We start from the raw sequence: 18,511 nt of genomic DNA on the forward strand, positions 1-18,511 counted from the left end.
GTCTTATGAGAAGATTCCACAAAAATTGGACATTGACTATGTACCAAGTGAAGTCCAACGATAAATGTCACGAGCTGGAGACCAGAAAAGCTCCCGCAGTGCTCTGAAGGCGGTGGAAGTTCAGTGAGGTTCCGGAAGGTTGGGGAGAGCTACAGGACTTACAGAGTGTGGCCCATGGAAGGGCACCATCTGGGATTTAAGTTTTATGTGGTAATGCGAGTGGGCAGGATTTGGGGAAAACATCTTACATCACATTTTTTTTTTTAAATATGGAGGTTTCCACAGGCTTCTGTATTTGTCACCTCTAAATTTAGGAAAAGTCTCCAGTGGAGGACCGCATCAAGAGACTGCATGAAAAGGGGAGCGTGAGGTGAGCAGAAAGAAGCATTTGCTGCTCTCTGCTGAGCGTGGTGTGACGTCACCAGTCACGTGACCCCCGCTGCTGCAGCCCGCGCCTTTGGACTGTGGGCCACGGTAAACCCTTTTCCGTTCTATTGCTTCCTCAGTGTTTACCTCAGCACCTGGAGAAGAAGCTCAGGCTGGTGGTGATTGATAGCAAGTTGTACAAGCGTCTGTCTCTAGAGAGTTTCAAAGTTGTTAAAAATTGTTTTGTTGAAGATAAATATGTAAGAAGCTATCCCAAATTTTCTTTTGATTTTACAAAACAACTCTTTTGTGTTTCATCTTTGGATTAAAAATAAATACCTGAGTGTTTTACTATTAGCACTGGATAGCTGTTGTCTTAGCTAGGATTTCTCTACTTGCTGTGATGAACACTGACCAAAAACAAGTTGGGGAGGAAAGGGTTTATTTAGCTTACACTTCACTGAAGGAAGTGAGGACAGGAACTCAGACAGGGCAGGATCCTGGAGGCAGGAGCTGATGCGGAGGGCATGGAGCGGTGTTGCTACTGGTTTGCTCCCCATATATTGCTCAGCCCTCCTTCTTAAAAGACCCAGTAGCCCAGGGATGGCACCACCCACCATGGGATGGGCCCTCTGCCATCTATCACCAATGAAGAAAATGGATCTTATACAGGCATTTTCTAAATTGGGGGTCCCTCCTTTCAGGTAACGCTAGCTTGTGTCCAGCTGACACAAAACTGTCCAGCACGTGTGTGTGTGTGTGTGTGTGTGTGTGTGTGTGTGTGTATGTGAGAGAGTGTGTGTGTGAATTCAAGTTGTGATGTTATAGTTTCTAATTTGATCTTGAGCTCTCTCGGAACCAAGACACACCTGACCTGGAGTCAAGGGGTGTCAGACAGGTGTGTGGTTGCAAGAACAAAATCAAATACATAACATCCATCTGATTTCTGGCGTCACTCAATCCCAGTGCTTCTCTATCCAGTTTTTATCTGGATGACCTGTGTGTTGGTGGGCGCAGGGCACTGAAGCTGCCCATTATGGCCGTGTGAGGCCATGTGTGACTTTAGCTATACCGTGTTTCTTCTATGGACTTGGTGCCCTTGTGCTTGGTGCACAGATGTTTACTTAGGTCCTCTTGGTGGGTTTTTCCTTTAGTGAGAAGGTATTGTTCTTCTGTCTCTCTGGTGAATGGTTTGGGATTGAAGTCTACTTTTTCAAATACTAAAATAGGTCTGCAGGCCTGATTCTTGGCTGCATTTGCTTGGGACACCTTTCTCCGTGCTTGGACTCTAAGGTGATGTCTGTCCTTGTGAGGTGTGTTTCTCGGATGCTCTAAGGTGATGTCTGTCCTTGTGAGGTGTGTTTCTCGGATGCTCTAAGGTGATGTCTGTCCTTGTGAGGTGTGTTTCTCAGATGCTCTAAGGTAATGTCTGTCCTTGTGAGGTGTGTTTCTCGGATGCTCTAAGGTGATGTCTGTCCTTGTGAGGTGTGTTTCTCGGATGCTCTAAGGTGATGTCTGTCCTTGTGAGGTGTGTTTCTCGGATGCTCTAAGGTGATGTCTGTCCTTGTGAGGTGTGTTTCTCGGATGCTCTAAGGTGATGTCTGTCCTTGTGAGGTGTGTTTCTCGGATGCTCTAAGGTGATGTCTGTCCTTGTGAGGTGTGTTTCTCGGATGCTCTAAGGTGATGTCTGTCCTTGTGAGGTGTGTTTCTCGGATGCTCTAAGGTGATGTCTGTCCTTGTGAGGTGTGTTTCTCGGATGCTCTAAGGTGATGTCTGTCCTTGTGAGGTGTGTTTCTCGGATGCTCTAAGGTGATGTCTGTCCTTGTGAGGTGTGTTTCTCGGATGCTCTAAGGTGATGTCTGTCCTTGTGAGGTGTGTTTCTCGGATGCTCTAAGGTGATGTCTGTCCTTGTGAGGTGTGTTTCTCGGATGCTCTAAGGTGATGTCTGTCCTTGTGAGGTGTGTTTCTCGGATGCTCTAAGGTGATGTCTGTCCTTGTGAGGTGTGTTTCTTGGATGCTCTAAGGTGATGTCTGTCCTTGTGAGGTGTGTTTCTCGGATGCTCTAAGGTACGGATGCTCTAAGGTAATGTCTGTCCTTGCTGGTGAGGTGTGTTTCTCAGATGCTCTAAGGTAATGTCTGTCCTTGCTGGTGAGGTATGTTTCTCAGATGCAGCAGAGAAGTGGACCCTGTTTTCTAATCCAATATGTCTTTCTATTGAGGAATCGAGATCGTGTTAAAAATGAACAGTACTTATTAATTTGTGGTATTTTCTGGTTTCTGTGGGTTTTTCTCCTCATTTATTTCTGGTGTCCCAGAAACTCCTGGTATGTAGTAAACCTTTTCTGTAGAGCTGAACTGATGGACGGGATTCTAACTTCACCTTTGATGGGTGAGTGTTCTGGTCCCAGCCAAGTGTGGCAGCTGTGGATCCCTAGCAGAGCGAGGTTCTGGGGCTCAGCAGAGTCCCAAAGGCTGGGGACGAGCTAGCAGGGAAGGCTGACAGGGGACGCCAGGAAGAACCAGTTGGACCCTAGGTCCCTGGAAATGAGTGTTGGGGCTAGATTTTTTGTCTTCATCTCATGAAAGTTAATGAGTACATAATATGCAATAATTAAAGAAAGATATAGATGTCATGCACCAACCTCTGAAATTCACTTAATGGACAATGTGTATGTAAACATTATCTCTAAAGGAGCCTACATACTGTATTAGCCTAGGAAGAAAGGCAGGATCCATTTTGTTTTTAAAAACTTTCAGCCCATGCATATGACTAAGGCCTCCAGGAGCTGTGCGGCACAGCACTTCGACGATGACGTGGACCTGGAATTTTAAGTGGTGGTGATTAGGTGTTACTCTAGCAACAATAGACAGAGGAGCGTACCTCGTGCAGACAGCGGAAAGCTGGCGTTTCGGCTAAATCCACCAGCCGCTCCTCTCGAATGTTAACTGTGGGCACGATGGCGAAGGGGCGGTCCTTCTGGTCCTTCCTCCTCTCCCTCTCTGAGGCTTCCTCCTCCTCCTCGTCGGCTTCGTTCTCTCCTTCTGTGTCTGTGCTGCTCTCTTCCATGCTGCACAGTTCTGAAGTCAGTCAGTTCCGATCCAGCTGTCTAAGCATGTCTTCTTCACTTTCAGAGTGACAGGAAATCGTAGAAAGTAAAATGAGTCCACCTCTGTCTGTCTGCATCCCTCCCTCTCTCCTCTCTCTCTCTCTCTCTCCTCTCTCTGTCTCCTCCCTCTCTCTCTCCTCTCTCTCTCTCTCTCTCTCTCTCTCTCTCTCTCTCTCTCTCTCCTCTCTCTCTCTTTCTGGAACAAAGCCCAGGCCTGAGCAAGCACCAGCCTGGTCTACAAGAGCTAGTTCCAGGACACGCTCTCAAACTACAGCTAAACCCTGTCTCGAAAAACCACTAGAGAGAGAGAGAGAGAGAGAGAGAGAGAGAGAGAGAGAGAGAGAGAGAGACCCTGACCCAAAGGATAAGGTGAAAGACCAATCAAAGAAAGTAATTCTGGACATCAACCTGGGGCCTCCACATGCACACTGCCCCCAACATGTGAACCCACATACATGCAAACTATGTATACACTTATGTCCTAAAATTAATAGCAGGGTGGAAAATATCAACCAATGGCCAGCTTGAGATGCGGGCAGGGGCAGGGTGCGGGGGGACAGAAACAGGCTCTTAGGAAGCCGAGCAGAGGAAGAGGCATGGTCATTCTCAGCAGGGTCGGGACATGTCTAATCCCAGGCAGAGGAACAGGCACAGTGATTCAGCAGGCTCAGGACACGTCTCATCTCAAGCAGCAGACCCTTTCCCCCATTTAATTCCAAGGAGCAAAGTGGCTGCAACAAGAACACGGGGCACACATGACCACATATGACTGTGGGCAGGGCCTCTCTAGTTACCTATTAGGTCAATTGCACTTTGTTTTCTGATACTTCTATAGCATGTAGCTGTCCAGGCTTCCGTAGTCACTCTTAAAAATTTATTATTTTTCATATTGTCTCCTGTGGTGGAATATTAGTTTAAGATGGGTTACATTTGTTTATGCTGCGGAATATTTGTTTAGTGATGCAAAGATGTGCTGTGTTCTTTTATCTTGCATTTGTTTAATTCCATGAAGCCATGATACTGAGCCTGCCTAAAACACCTGATTGGTCTAATAAAGAGCTGAATGCCAATAGCAAGGCAGGAGAGGGATAGGCAGGACTGCCGGACAGAGGGACTAAATAGGAGGAGAAATCTAGGTTAGAGAGAGTGAGGAGTGAGAAAAAGGATGAGGGAGGGCACCAGGGGCCAGTCGCCCAGCCTCAGAGCCGGTCACAGAGTAAGACGGAAAAGTTATACAGAATAAAGAAAGATAACGGTCCCAGGGGCAAAACGTTAAAGAGAAATGGGATAGTTTAAGTTAGAAAATCTGACGAGAAACAAGCTAAGGCCAGAAATTCATAAGTAAGAATAAGTCTCCATGTAATTATTTGGGAGCTGGGAGGCGGGCCCCAGAGATTAAAAAAAAAAAAAAAAGAACCAACTACAGTCTCCCTAATCATACTCCTTAAGAAGGAAGCTGCATTTGCCTAGGAATCTTCAACACCCAGCAAGCGATACACAACACGGAATGTGATATAGATATGAATAATTTGCATTGGTATGGATTTTAAGGTCAATTTTGTTATATGTATATGTATTTTTGATCTTGATTAAGGTATTGTGATTGTGTAGTTCATTTTAAAATGTAATGTACAATTAGGAAATATAGGTTGCTAATGGATAATCATTGATGATAGTAAAGCTTGTAGTCATGTTAGTTAGATTTTCTAGATATATAGAGATATATTTCAGTTAGATAGACATTCTTCATATCTAAGACTGCAGAATATGGCATTTAAAATATTTTAATAACTTAGGGCTTTTCATGACAAGGAGACACGTCTGCTCCTGGCAGCACCAGCTACTTCAAGAGGAAGATGGGCATCGAAGAGGATCCTTATGGAGTTTGATAGCCATTTGGGCAAGAAACTGCTCTTGCCTGGACTATTGCATAAACTGGACACAGAGAACCCGCAGAGAGAGGACTACTGAACTTGCCTAAAGGTGAGATGGTCTTTCGGGGTTCCTGATAAATGAAAGAGTCTACGAGACATTCTGCAGGACACAGCAGAAAGTGACTGAACTGTCTTTGAAATTTCCTGCTTCATGGAAATGTCTCTGGATACCATGGGCCTGTAGGCCGAAGATGGATGCCCCAACGGTACCGAAGAACTTTGGGTGACTGTCCAGGCAGCGAGATGACTCTGTCATTTCTAGAGTTTTCTTATTTCTTGTTTACTTAGGTAGTATTATACCCTTTTGGAGTCTTTGATGGAGTTAAAGAATGAATAGATAGTTATAGTTTTCCTTAGTTATGATAAAAGATAAAATAGATATAAATATTGTAACTGTAATTTTTGTTTGATAACTGTTTTTTATATGTAATTTTACTATGTTAAAGTTAAAGCCTTTCTTTTTTGTTTAAACAGAAAAAGGGGAAATGATGTGGGAGTGATTTCTTATTAATAAAGAAACTGCCTTAGCCCATTTGATAGGCCCACCCTTAGGTGGGTGGAGTAAACAGAACAGGATGCTGGGAGAAAGAAGCTGAGTCAGAGAGTCACCATGATTCTCCCACTCCAGACAGACGCAGGTTAAGATCTTCTCTGGTAAGCCACCTTGTGGGCTACACAGATTATTAGAAATGGGTTTAGATAGATATGTAAGAGCTAGCCAATAAGAGGCTGGAACTAGCCGGGCCAGGCAGTGTTTAAAAGAATACAGTTTCCGTGTAATTATTTCGGGGTATAAGCTAGAGCCATGCGGGCGGCCGGGTGCCGGGGATGCAGCCTCGCCGCTCCTATCACTACAAGAATGTGCATCAGGATTTCCAGTGGAGCAAACGGTTTCAGCTGCTCTTCTCACTGCAAGTCACGTGCTTGGATTTCCAGCCAGGACCCCTAAGCCAGTTAGCTAACAGTGACGTAGTCAGCCAGGACCCCTAAGACAGTTAGCTAACAGTGACATAGTCAGCCAGGACCCCTAAGACAGTTAGCTAACAGTGACATAGTCAGCCAGGACCCCTAAGACAGTTAGCTAACAGTGATATAGTCAGCCAGGACCCCTAAGCAAGTGAACTGACGGTGACATCAGCCAGGACCGCTAAGCCATTGAACTGATGATCACGTAGTGAGCGTGTTAGGACACTGGTTTGACCAAGTGGCAGTTCCAGTGAAGCCACGCTGCAGCTCCGCCCTGGTTTGTCACCAGCTTGGAAAAGCTTTTTCTCTAATAGGCTTCCTGAGGAGCTGCCTAACCCAGATCAAAAAAGGAGTCGTGTGAGGGTTTTTGTTGTTGTTGTTGTTGTTGTTGTTCAAAATGCAAAAAAATTTACTATGAAAATTTCCCAAAATATAAAATTTAACCCTTAAATCTTTTATTGCTTACAAAAGACAATCAATTTAGTGATGATTAAATGAAATGAAAAAAAAATAAATGGAAACAAATACAAACAACATAAATTGCAAGAAAACGTTGTATAATAATTTTACATGGTAAAATATGTAATAGTGCAGTAACATCTTGCCTAGTCATAAGATTTTTTCTGACTCATTTTTTTCTGCAAAATAATTTATTAGGCTAACAAAATTTATACTTTTGCAATTTAGTTTTTAATTGACATAATTGAAAATGATGAGAGCTGCTCTTGGGAATACAAAATTGCACATAATTTTGGCAGTGTTTAACCGAGAAGGTTGACAACATCAGGGTAAATCTCTAAAATGTCATTTCAAAAACTAACATCTGGACCCGATGAGCCTCACTTGTAAAGCACTGGTTTTTAAGCACTATGGCTACTGCATTCCTTAAAACAATTTTCAAGATTTTATATGCATGGTGTTTTACATGTACGTTGGTCTCTGTACATCACATGTATGTCGTACCCTCAGAGGGCAGAGGAGGGCACCAGATTCCCTAGAACCAGAGTTACACACAGTTGTCAGCCACCATATGGGTGCTGGAAATTGGATCAGGGTCCTCTGGAAGAGCAGGCTGAAGCGGTCTCCCTGGGTGCCGGAGGGGTGGGCACCCTCCATCTATGTAGTTGTGGGCTGCCTTCACCCACACTAGGAGGGGACTCTGCCCCGGCTGAGGTGGTCTCCCCAGGTACTGGAGAAGTGGGAACACTCCGTCTATGTAGTTGTGGGGCTGCTTTCACCCACACTGGGGGAGGACTCTGCCCCGGCTGAGGTGGTCTCCCAGGGTGCCGGAGGGGTGGGGCTGCCTTCACCCACACTAGGACTCCACCATCATTATGTTTTGTCTATGGTTGGTGCTCTATTTGGGGGAAGCGGTTCTTTGCTGAGGTCTCCCCCGGAAAAGTTAATACGACAGTATCATAAGATAGTTTTTTCTAGAGAGACCGACCTCTAAACAAGTCAGCTTCATGCATTGGCTGAATTTCAAGTACGCAATCATTTAATAGTCATCTTGGTGTTTCTTGGGTCTTTGTTCAGCCTGTGGAGATTGCCAGACTCTAAGCAAGGCTGTAGGCTTGCTTGTTGTCTTAGAGAGGGTGTCTATTGTTGTGACCAAACACCAGGACCAAAGAACAAGATGGGGAGGAAAGGGTTTATTTGGCTCACATGTCAGCATCACTGTTCACCATCGAAGGAAGTAAGGACAGGAACTCCCAGAGGCAGGAGCTGATGCAGAGGCCATGGAGGGGAGCTGTGTACGGGGGCTTGTTTCTCATGGTTGGCTCAGCCTGTTTTCTTATAGAGTCCAGGATCAGCAGCCCAGAGATGGCACACCCACCATGAACTGGACCTTCCCCCATCAATCACTAAATGAGAAAATGCCTTACTGTTGGATCTCAAGGAGGCATTTCCTCAGCTGAGGCTTCTTCAATGACTCTTGACACACAAACATAACCCTTCCCTTCTTATTCATCCCCAAGACCTCAGGTAACTTTAAAAGTTCCACAGGCTTTACAGATTCAAGCACATTAAAACTTCAGTCGATCTCTTTAAAACTACAAAGCCTTTTAAAATTCAAGTCTCTCAACCCAGGCAAATACTTTCTTACTTCCAGCGGGAAAGATCAGGGAACAGTCACAATCAAGTTAAAGCAAAACAAAATTCCAACTGTCTAGTGTCTGGGATCCACGCAGTCTTCTGAACTCCTCCAAAGGGCTTGGGGTCACTTCTGCTCCACCCTCTCCAGCACACACAGCTTGTCTTCCAGGCTCTGGCTGGCTCTGCTGGCCTCTCACAGTGCCAAGCCTCAGCTGCTCTCCATGACCCCGTCATGCCGTCACACCCAATACCACCTGGGTGACTCTTACATCTAACCAAGTCTGGCTGCCAGAAAAGTTCCCCTCAGTGATGCTGGCATCTTCTTAATCATCGCTAATTTCTTAGCTCCAGCTGACCAGCATCGAACGTCCCAGCAAAGCAGAGCGTTACTTCAGCAGTTCTGTGTCTTGTTAACCTCAGCCGATTCTTCAGCCCCAGCTACCAGAACCACAGAATCTTTATTCAAAATAGCAGATGGCCCTGACAGAGTCTTTAAACTTCCCTCTGAAACTTCACAAGCCGGGCCTCTGACCTCTGCACTGCTCCCAATAGCCTTACCTTCCAAGTTTCAAAAGAGCATCCCACAGAGCTCTTAACGCTAAATGGTTCTTCTAGGCCCAAATTCCAAGGTCCTTCCTCAGTCCTCCCCAGAACATGGTCAGGTCTGTCATAGAAACACCTCACTACACTGGAACCAATTTATCTTCTATTGCTGTGGCCAAACACCACAACCAAAGAGCAAGTTGGGGAGGAAAGGGTTTATTAGATCTATACTTCAGCATTGGTGTTCATCACTAAAGGAATTCGGGACAGGAACTCAAACAGGGTGGAATCCCAGAAGCAGGAGCTGATGCAGAGGCCATAGAGGGGAGCTGCTTACGGGTTTGCTTCCCATGATTGGCTCAGCTCACCTTATAGAACCCAGGCCCAGCAGCCCAGGGATGGCCCCACCCACCATGGGCTGGACCTTCCCCCTCAGCTGTGAATTAAGAAAATGCCCTACAGACTTGTCTACAGCCTGACCTCAAGGAGATATTTTCTTAGTTAAGGTTTCCTCCTCTCAGATGACTTTAGCTTTTACCAAATTGATATAAAACTTTCCAGAACATTCAAGAAAAAATGTCCTTCCTTGTTAATTCTTCGTTTAATGAAACCTTCACAGGAAAAGGATTCATTTCTGTGAAACTCAACAATATTTACATTTAATTTGTATGTCCAATACTGTGTAATACTGTAATAGTTTTCAAAAACTGGCTCTATTGAAACCCTAAGGAATTACTGTTTATTGCAACCTTTGTGTTTGCTTCAATTTTGTGATAATTTACTAAAATGTTTCCAAGCTAAAAAGTTTTCTGTGTGAGTTTTCGCAGTTCTGCCCTTAATGGTGCCAATTTGTACTCGAGTCCTGGCCTAACCGCTTTAGGGTTCCACAGTGCCCCAAATCACACTCGAGCAGGCAGCTGAGACCAGGCCACGCCCACACTGCTGGCCACAGCCACAGGCTCAGTTATGTGCTTGTGCCTACTGATGCATGATCTGCCTCTCCAGCTCAAGTGCGTGCCTGATTGTCTCAACAGAACACAGGTCAAGTGCGTGCCTGATTGTCTCAGCAGAACAGGTCAAGTGTGTGCCTGACTGTCCCAACAAGACACAGCTCAAGTGCGTGCCTGATTGTCTCAGCAGAACAGGTCAAGTATGTGCCTGATTGTCTCAGCAGAACACAGGTCAAGTGCGTGCCTGACTGTCCCAACAAGACACAGATCAAATGTGTGCCTGACTGTCCCAACAGAACACAGGTCAAGTGTGTGCCTGACTGTCCCAACGGGACACAGGTCAAGTGTGTGCCTGATTGTTCCGACAAACACAAGCTAAAAAAGATAACCATTACACATCTCAAGATGACGATACAGGGCATCAAGCCAGGCATCTGCTCTACCCCACACACAATTGCCTGGATCACATCTACGAAACCAGATGGTTTATTCTAAGTAGAGCCCAGAGAAGTTTCAAGGAGAACCCCTGCAAGGTGCCGTTGGCCCCATTTGGATGACCGTGCCCTTCTGCAGAGAGTATGGAGTAGGTGCCTCTCCCGAATGAGAGAATTACCATCTCGTTATCTTCTCTTTGATCTGCTCCCAGTTAAAGGAAAGTCCACCCTTCATACTCCTTTTGGAAAAGGTAATGCCGCTGTCTTCCTTTTGGTGTGATCGGCATCTCATGTCTGTCTTATGAGATTTGCTCTTCCTTTAAAGTGGAATGCATGTTATTATATGAACCAAAAGGGTTGGGTAGGCTCTGGTTCTTGCGTTTACTGGTCAAATGACCACAGACATATCATTACCCATTGACTTGTTTCCTCTCTCAAACGAGAGTGTCAGTAGCGTAATCATCTCAGCTATAGATGAGTCATAGCTGACAGCTTCCACCTGGACATCTCTAATTCCCTCCAGTCGTAAGTTATACAAGTATTCATTTCCTTTCTCTGACTACTGAGAGTTTCCTCATAGTTGGTGACATGTGTTTTCAACGGGAGTATCAGATGATCTGTTTTATGTGATGCTAGTGGCTTCTGGTATCTTTTATTCCTCCCCACCTTAAGCACACACATTTAAGCCCGATGTTTATAGGGTCACAAATCATTCCTTCGAGTAGCTGTACCTTGGGGTGCACATGGGAAGTTTCCAGGTTTTCACCATTACAAGGGCATTACAAAGTGTATTACAACCACTCATTTTATCAGCCCCTGATTATAGTGGCACTAAGATTGCAGCCGCCTTCCCAAAGCGTGGGGCTCCTCGTGTTGTACAGATTATGTAGGCAGCGGATGAGTCGTGGGGCTGGACAGGTGGCTCAGCCACCAAGAGATCTGGCTGCTCTTGCAGAGGACCTGGGTTTGATTCCCAGCACCTCCATGACAGCTCCCAACTCCAGTTCCAGCCCATCCTACACTGGGCATGCATAGTGTGCACAGACAATGGTGTGCACAGACAATGGTGTGCACAGACATGCACGCAAATACTCACATTCATAACTTTTAATTAAAATGTTGTTAAGAGATTAATACTATGCTATGTTTGGACAAATTTGCTGAAATTCTCCATCTTTAGACTCTCAAATGCTGTAAATATTTGAACACGAACAAAGCATTTCGCGTCATATAGCTGTGCTATAACGGAGCTCTAGGAGACATTACCAGACAACATCAACATGCAAACTTCCCACAGGTACGTGAAAAAGTGTTGAACATTTCCAGTCATCAGAGAGATGAAAATCAAAAGTGCAGTGAGACAGCATCCCACACCCGTGAGGGGCCTATGGCAAACCCGAGTAAAAGCCAAGAGGGTTGGAGAAGACGTGAGCTCAGTGTTTGTGCACTCTAGACAGAAGTCTAAGATGATACAATGATTGTGCCAAACATTGTAGAGTTAATAAATTACAAAGAAAATGGCCTCAGAGTCAGCAGTGTAACGTCTTAATATATCCCCAAAGAACTGACATCGTGGTCTCGAAGATTTGCCAGCACCTTCACAATCAACGCCAGTCAGTACCACTCACAAGAATCGAGTTATAGAATATCAACACAGTGTCGAAAGAGATGAGCGATTGGGGGGGGGGGAGTCTTCCTGGATCAAACTTTATTTTTCTTAACCCAAAATGAATCCACAGCCTCACATTTCCTATGAAAACAAAAGCAAAATCTCTTCTCCTAAGTAACGTACATTTTTTTTTTTTTTGAGACAGGGTTTCTCTGTGTTGCTTTGGAGCCTGTCCTGGAACTAGCTCTTGTAGATCAGGTTTGCCTTGAACTCACCTGCCTCTGCCTCCCACATGCTGGGATTAAAGGTGTGTGCCACCATTGCCTGACTGGCAAGTATTCATAAGACTCAACAACAGGATAGTAAAAGAGGAAGAAAGGAACTTTGGAAGTAACATATTTCTATGACTTTGATGAAAATCAAACGCTTCCCCCCCACCCAAAGTTGCCTTGGCCATGGTGTTCTGTCATGACAGCAGAAAAGTAACTAAGACAAACACCCTTTTACACAGGTAGATAAGATTGTAAAAACCACTAACTGCCTGAATCCAGACTCTCATCTATGGATACCGGAGAGCTTCCGCGTTTTCATAGCTACCGCCAGTCATCTGAGGAAGGACTTGAAAGGAACGGGAATTTGGTGACTGGGACGTGCCAGTGCCATGGGCAGAAACCAGACACCATGGGGAGCAAAACGAGGTAGACAGCAGTTTGATTTCAGGTGCTTCAGGGTGGCAAGACTAACAAAAGAATCCTAAGCATTCATTTTAGAACACTGTACAGACGGAGGCTTGGCGGGGCCTTGGATTGCAGCCCCAGCGTGGGCTGCATGGTATACTTCCAGGAGCACAGTCGGTGCAGCGAGCTCTGCAGGAAAGCTGTCTCCCCTGCAAAGCTGGGGTGGTGAAGCCTGTGCAACTCTTCGCTGTAGAGACTGAAGAGGAACGATACGGCCTTGCCATACCTTACATGGGCACGGCACAAGCTTTTGACGCACAGAGAAGCAAGAGGCTGCTGAGGAAGAAGCCAAGTAAAACGGAAAGGCTTCAGCCCTATCTCGGAGGAACAGCTCACTCTGTTTTTCTCACTTCATGTGGGGTGCGGTTAAGATCAGACCCCAAACGGGAAGCTTCACAGAGAAAAAAGAAACGAGGCAGTGAACTCAGCAGGGTCTGCCCCGTTTTGTAAGACACCACTTCCTCCTCTTTGAACTTAACATAGGTGGACAGCATTTTGTTGTGATTTTGAACTCTTTTTTTTTTAAGGTTTTTTTTTTTTTTTTTTTTTTTTTTTTTTTTTTTTTTTTTTTTTTGGTTTTTCTAGACAGGGTTTCTCTGTGGCTTTGGAGCCTGTCCTGGCACTAGCTCTGTAGACCAGGCTGGTCTCGAACTCACAGAGATCCGCCTACCTCTGCCTTCCGAGTGCTGAGATTAAAGGCGTGCGCCACCATTGCCCGGCGTGATTTTGAACTCTTAAGGAAAATTTTCTCAACTTTCAAGGAGCATGTGTAAAAATCAAATGGCCCATGTTCCAGAGAGTGGATCAAGGTTCTCTGGGGGTTGAAGGGGCAAAGCTCCCGGAAAGATACCAGAAGGAGCCATGTTTTTGCCAACATTACCAGGCCCGGGACACACAAGCTTTGGTCACTTTAGAACTAGCGTGCTGTAACAGGAAAGTCACACGTTTTCACAATCTCTGATCACTCTATTAGTGGAACTGAATCCTGATTGGCAGGGAAACCTGATCACGTGTTCCTTTCAGCGAAGCCCAGTGCTGGGGGTTATTGGTGTTTGTTTCCATGGTGACTTGGCACCAAACATCTTGGAGGAAGGAGGAACTCTGAGAAACTTCCATTCACCTACTTCGGTTTCAGTTTCTAATTTTTTAGAAGTGTCAATGGTTGGCAAGAAAACAGGGGTAAACAGTCGTAAGCAAAGTGCCCCTCTATCTTGCCATAACAGCTCTGTGATCTCATGTGTATCTCTTTTGAAGAACACATCAAATTTCAGTAAGAATGTCTTACTGAAAGTCCATCCTAAAAAAGACCATCTGGTCTGCAAACTGACCAGCCCGGAACACTAAGCAGCCCATCTCAAATGGGGCACACTGTGGCAGACACCACCAACTTGGCAGTCCTAAATGCAACAGGTAAAACAATTGCTTTTTTACGCAGAGATCTTTTACTCTGTATACAATTATCCAAGATTCATTGTTATTCATTGTTATATAAAGGGTAAGTTAGACTTGGGGCATTTTTCTAAAGCTATAGAGAAGATTTTAAGACAGAATAAAAAGCTTTGTCATTCAAAGACCTCTAAAAGCAAACCACAACTTCCTTCTGTTCCTACGAACAACACAAAAGAAAAATAACCTCTCAAAAAAGGTTGTGGGTGGCAGAAGCCTATTTTGGTGCAGGGGGGGAGGGGAGGGAAGGGGGAGGGGAGGGAAGGGGGAGGGGAAAGAAGGGGAGGGGAGAGAAGAGGGAGGGAGGGAGGAAGGAAGGACAGACGGGAGGAAGGAAGGTTGTTTCTGAGAGGAAGCTCCAAGCACTCGTGTTTGTTAAGGTTTCCCACACCTTACACACGTTACACAGTTAGATCTTACACTATGTGCATGTGTAATCAATGATGAATCTTCTGCTTGCCCAGGGTCATTAGAGAACCAGAGACTGTGGTCCAAAATAATTTCTGCCCCATGGGATGAAGATAACGGCTGTGCTAGATCCTCTCGGTTCGCTGCCTCCTCTCTCCAAAGCCACTGTGTTCCAAGCACAGACAAGACAAGAGCTTTGCCATCCTTTCAAAGCTTCTCGGTCATCTCCCCCTTTCTTAGAGTCCATGGCAGAATGGTCACAGAAACAGACATGATTTTTGTCTCCCCTGTCAGCATGAAGTCACTCTTGCGTGCCTAAAACCATTTAAAGGTCCTTTGTAAACACACAATTTAGATAAAGCTTCCCTTGCATTGCTGCCTTTATTCCTAGCCACAATCACATACCACATAAATTACCTCCATTCTGTAGAGAAGGAATTGGCAACTCAGGTAGGGTAGAGGATGTGCCCAGGACAGCACTAACAAACAACAGGAGTTATTAAAATTATCTGCAGGCCCATGGTCCTTATCCATTCATATTATACTGTATTCGAGACTGTCTTCATGGATCTGGAGAGACGGCCCAGCAGTTAAGAGCACTTACTGCTATTGCAGAGGACCTAGCACTGCCTATAACTCCAGTTTCAATGCATCCATCACCTTGTAGGCGTCTGCATGCATGTGTGTGCCCACAAACGCACATAGACATAATTAAAATGTAATAGGCCTTTGAAGATTCCCCCCATGGTATTGGCAACGTGCTTTCCTTTTGGGCACCTGCAGTAGGTGACTCCTCCCTCCTTTGCCCCCTCTTCTTCCTCGCTTTACCAAGCCTAGGTTCGCCACTTAATTAGTCTCCCAGATGGAAACTGCTAATTGAAGTTCGACAGTTTAGACTTCAATTTCAGTTCTTTCTTTCCTGTGTGAGCTGGGCAAAGTATGCCACCTCTAGCAGTTCCATTGGCTGCAAATGATTGGACAGCTCTGTGACAATGAAATGGAGCAATCTCTGTGAAGTCACAGCAGATGCTCCTCCGTAAATGTCAGTGTCCATCCACCACTGCCTTGCTCTTTTGTCTTTTGTATTCGATGCATCTTTAATTATTTTTGACAGCTGGACCAAATGTGTCAATAATATATGATCTGTGTGACCTGGTCCTCTCCAGATGATGAATTTAATCCAGAGCTCTGACCGAGTGTTAGTGTGAGAGCAGAGCCAAAGACAATGGACAGTTTGCTCTCCAAATTAAATTTTAAAATCTGAAATATAGGATTGTGAAGGGTGTTGGGTATCGGAGAAAAAGAAAGTGAGCAAGACAGCTTTTTAAGAAGTCTTTAGTCGGGGCTGGAGAGATGGCTCAGAGGTTAAGGACACTGACTGTTCTTCCAGGGGTCCTGAGTTCAATTCCCAGCAACCACATGGTGGCTCACAACCATCTAAAATGAGATCTGGTGCCCTCTTCTGGCATGCAGGCATACATGGCGGCAGAACACTGTATTGTATATGTAATAAATAAAATCTTAAAAAAAAAAAAAAGAAGAAGTCTTTAGTCAACTCCCAGTCAGCAAAGAGCCGCCTTACAGAAGTGAAGCAGGTCGCGTGCATCTCACAGCTTCCCCCTGTGGTTAAGCAAGCGTCCCCCGTTTCTAAGCACCCTCAGTGGACCTCACCTCAGCCTTCCTCCTCTAAGAAGCATCTCTTACCCAATCGAGTCTCTTCCTCCAGAGGACAAAGGATTAGCAACTACAGGGTGAGAAGAACATTTACAATCGTACAAACATGAAAGATTTCTATGATGCTGCATCCTTGTCAACACCTGGCATAATTGTCGGTATTTTTAGTTGTAGACATCCTAGGGACTGTAAAAGTAGCCCGTGGTTCTAAATTACATTTCTATAATAATTTTTTATGCTGCGCATATTTTCATCACAATATTTTTATCTCTTTATTTTCCTTAGTAAGATGTCTGTTAAGGATATTGGGTTGCTTTATAAATCTGTTATTGAGTTTTAAGTCTTTCCTATGTTTTGGAAAATAGTTCTTTATCAAATGTGCCTTTTGGAATTTTTTTTCTGTTAGCAGTTTTACTTTCCATTCTGTTGTCATTGCCTTTCAAAGATCAGGAGCCTGGTTTTAGTGAAGTATAGATTGTTTCTTTTATGTATCATGTGTTTAGAGTGGTATCTAGGACATCTTCACACATACGGACGCTACCTGAAAGTATCGTCAGCTTCCTGGTGCACCACATCCTGTCACGATGCTGTGTGACTGCACACAGACTCAGAACCAGCAAAGTCAAGTGGCCATGGGGGGAGACCTTTGAAAGCGTAAAACAAGAGAAATCTTTCCTTCTTTGGACTATTTTGCCAGGTATTTTTGTAACAGTACTGAAAACGTCTGATCAACACCTAGTGTCGTCTCTCGGATGGCCTGGGCGTCTCACAGCTGCTGCTTTGGGTTTGTTCCCATGTGCATGAGGGGTGCTGTTCTGCGGAGGTTTGTTTTGTTTTGTTTGTTTTGTTTCTAACCATCTTTGTCTGGTTCTGTTATCAAGACAATGCAGGGGAGTCAGTTGTGGGCAAACGCTTTTGATCCTGCAGAGGCAGGTAGATCTCTGTGATCTGTGGGCGTTAGGGCAGCCTGGTCTCCATAGTGAATTCCTGGTCAGCCAAGACCAGAGAGAGAGAGAGAGAGAGAGAGAGAGAGAGAGAGAGAGAGAGAGAGAGAGAGAGAGAGAGACCTCCCCCTAAAAGATAACGCAGGCATCATAAAATGAGATTGGAAGCATTCCCTTCTAACTTTTGGAAGTGTTTATGTAGAACTGTTTTCTTAAAATGTTCAACAGAATTCACCTGCCAGGCTGTCTGCTTCAAGACGGGAGTGCCTGTGGGCGATTTCTGGAGCTCACTCCTCACCTTTACGTGGGGCAGACCACGTTCCATCCTGAGCTCTATCTCAGGATGCAGATGGATCTCTGTTCCCAACGCCAAACTCTCCCACGCCACTCAACCATCCCCACACTAACCCCACCGGGAGCCTACCTGTTCCTCAGCATCGGCTGCCCTTTCTAGAAGGTCGTGAGAATGACCTCATAGGATGTGACCATTTGAATATGGCTGCTTTCGCTTATTAAAATGTTTCTGACATTTATGTTTCATATATTATCACAGTTTTATGTGGATGCAAGATCATTTGTTTTGCACTCTCATCTTGAGAGATATTTAGACTGTTTCAAAGGTTTCTGGACTCTAAATAAAATCTTCTATTATAAAGTTGGATCGGTTGATTGTTTTTGGTTTGTTTCTTTTGTTTTGTTTCTATCGAAAACTATCCAGACTCTCTGTTTCTGATATGTTGGAATATTGGGTGATTTTTGATGTTTTAAATGTGATTGTGTAAAGTTCTGGGTCGCTGTAAGATTTGCTAATTTTATGTATATGTCTGTGTCTTTTTCAGAGGTGAGCGGTCTAGTTATATCAGGCCACAGGTATCTGCCTTCTGTGGGTAACGGTGGCAATGTTTTTCTTCCTAAAGCCTTCGTTCGTTATGCTGTGAGAAAATTCGGGTGTTCTAAGAGTTTGGTGTTTTATTGTCCTCGATTTCTCCAAGTCGTAATTAATTCTTTGGCTGTCTTCCAGGTTTATGCTGGAGTGGAGCCCACTTTGGTTTTATTGCAGCAGTCAGAACATAAAATCAGGAATTGTTTTCTCAAGTCTTCTCTTATGACTTTCTCCCATATTTTCTAGCTTCACTATGGCCCGAGAGACTGGGTCCTCGTATAATCTCACCCGATGCTGTTAGTACCACATAATCCAGATACCCACAAGGCTAAGTAGCAGGAAAAAGGAGACAAGCATGGACACCCCTCCCCCCTCCCCCTCCCCCCCCTCCCCCCTCACCCCCCACCCTCAC

General features: G+C 45.0%; 1 protein-coding gene across 3 annotated transcripts in view; it reads right to left on the reverse strand.

Annotated features, from left to right (window-relative positions):
- Positions 1-18,511, reverse strand: part of Ccdc146 (coiled-coil domain containing 146) — a 110,292-nt gene that overhangs the window by 85,163 nt on the left and 6,618 nt on the right. For 2 of the 3 annotated variants that reach the window (XM_050139793.1, XM_050139797.1), the window contains exon 2: positions 3,249-3,492. In XM_050139793.1, the coding sequence (XP_049995750.1) occupies positions 3,249-3,434 (186 nt within the window). In that variant the 5' untranslated portion in view covers positions 3,435-3,492. The remainder of the gene's footprint in view (positions 1-3,248; positions 3,493-18,511) is intronic. The other variant, XM_050139794.1, reaches the window with a different exon arrangement.

Source organism: Alexandromys fortis, unplaced genomic scaffold, assembly GCF_014885135.2.
Source record: "Alexandromys fortis isolate MF-2015 unplaced genomic scaffold, M_Fortis_MF-2015_v1.1 scaffold_38, whole genome shotgun sequence".
In the NCBI taxonomy this organism is placed as follows: domain Eukaryota; kingdom Metazoa; phylum Chordata; class Mammalia; order Rodentia; family Cricetidae; genus Alexandromys; species Alexandromys fortis.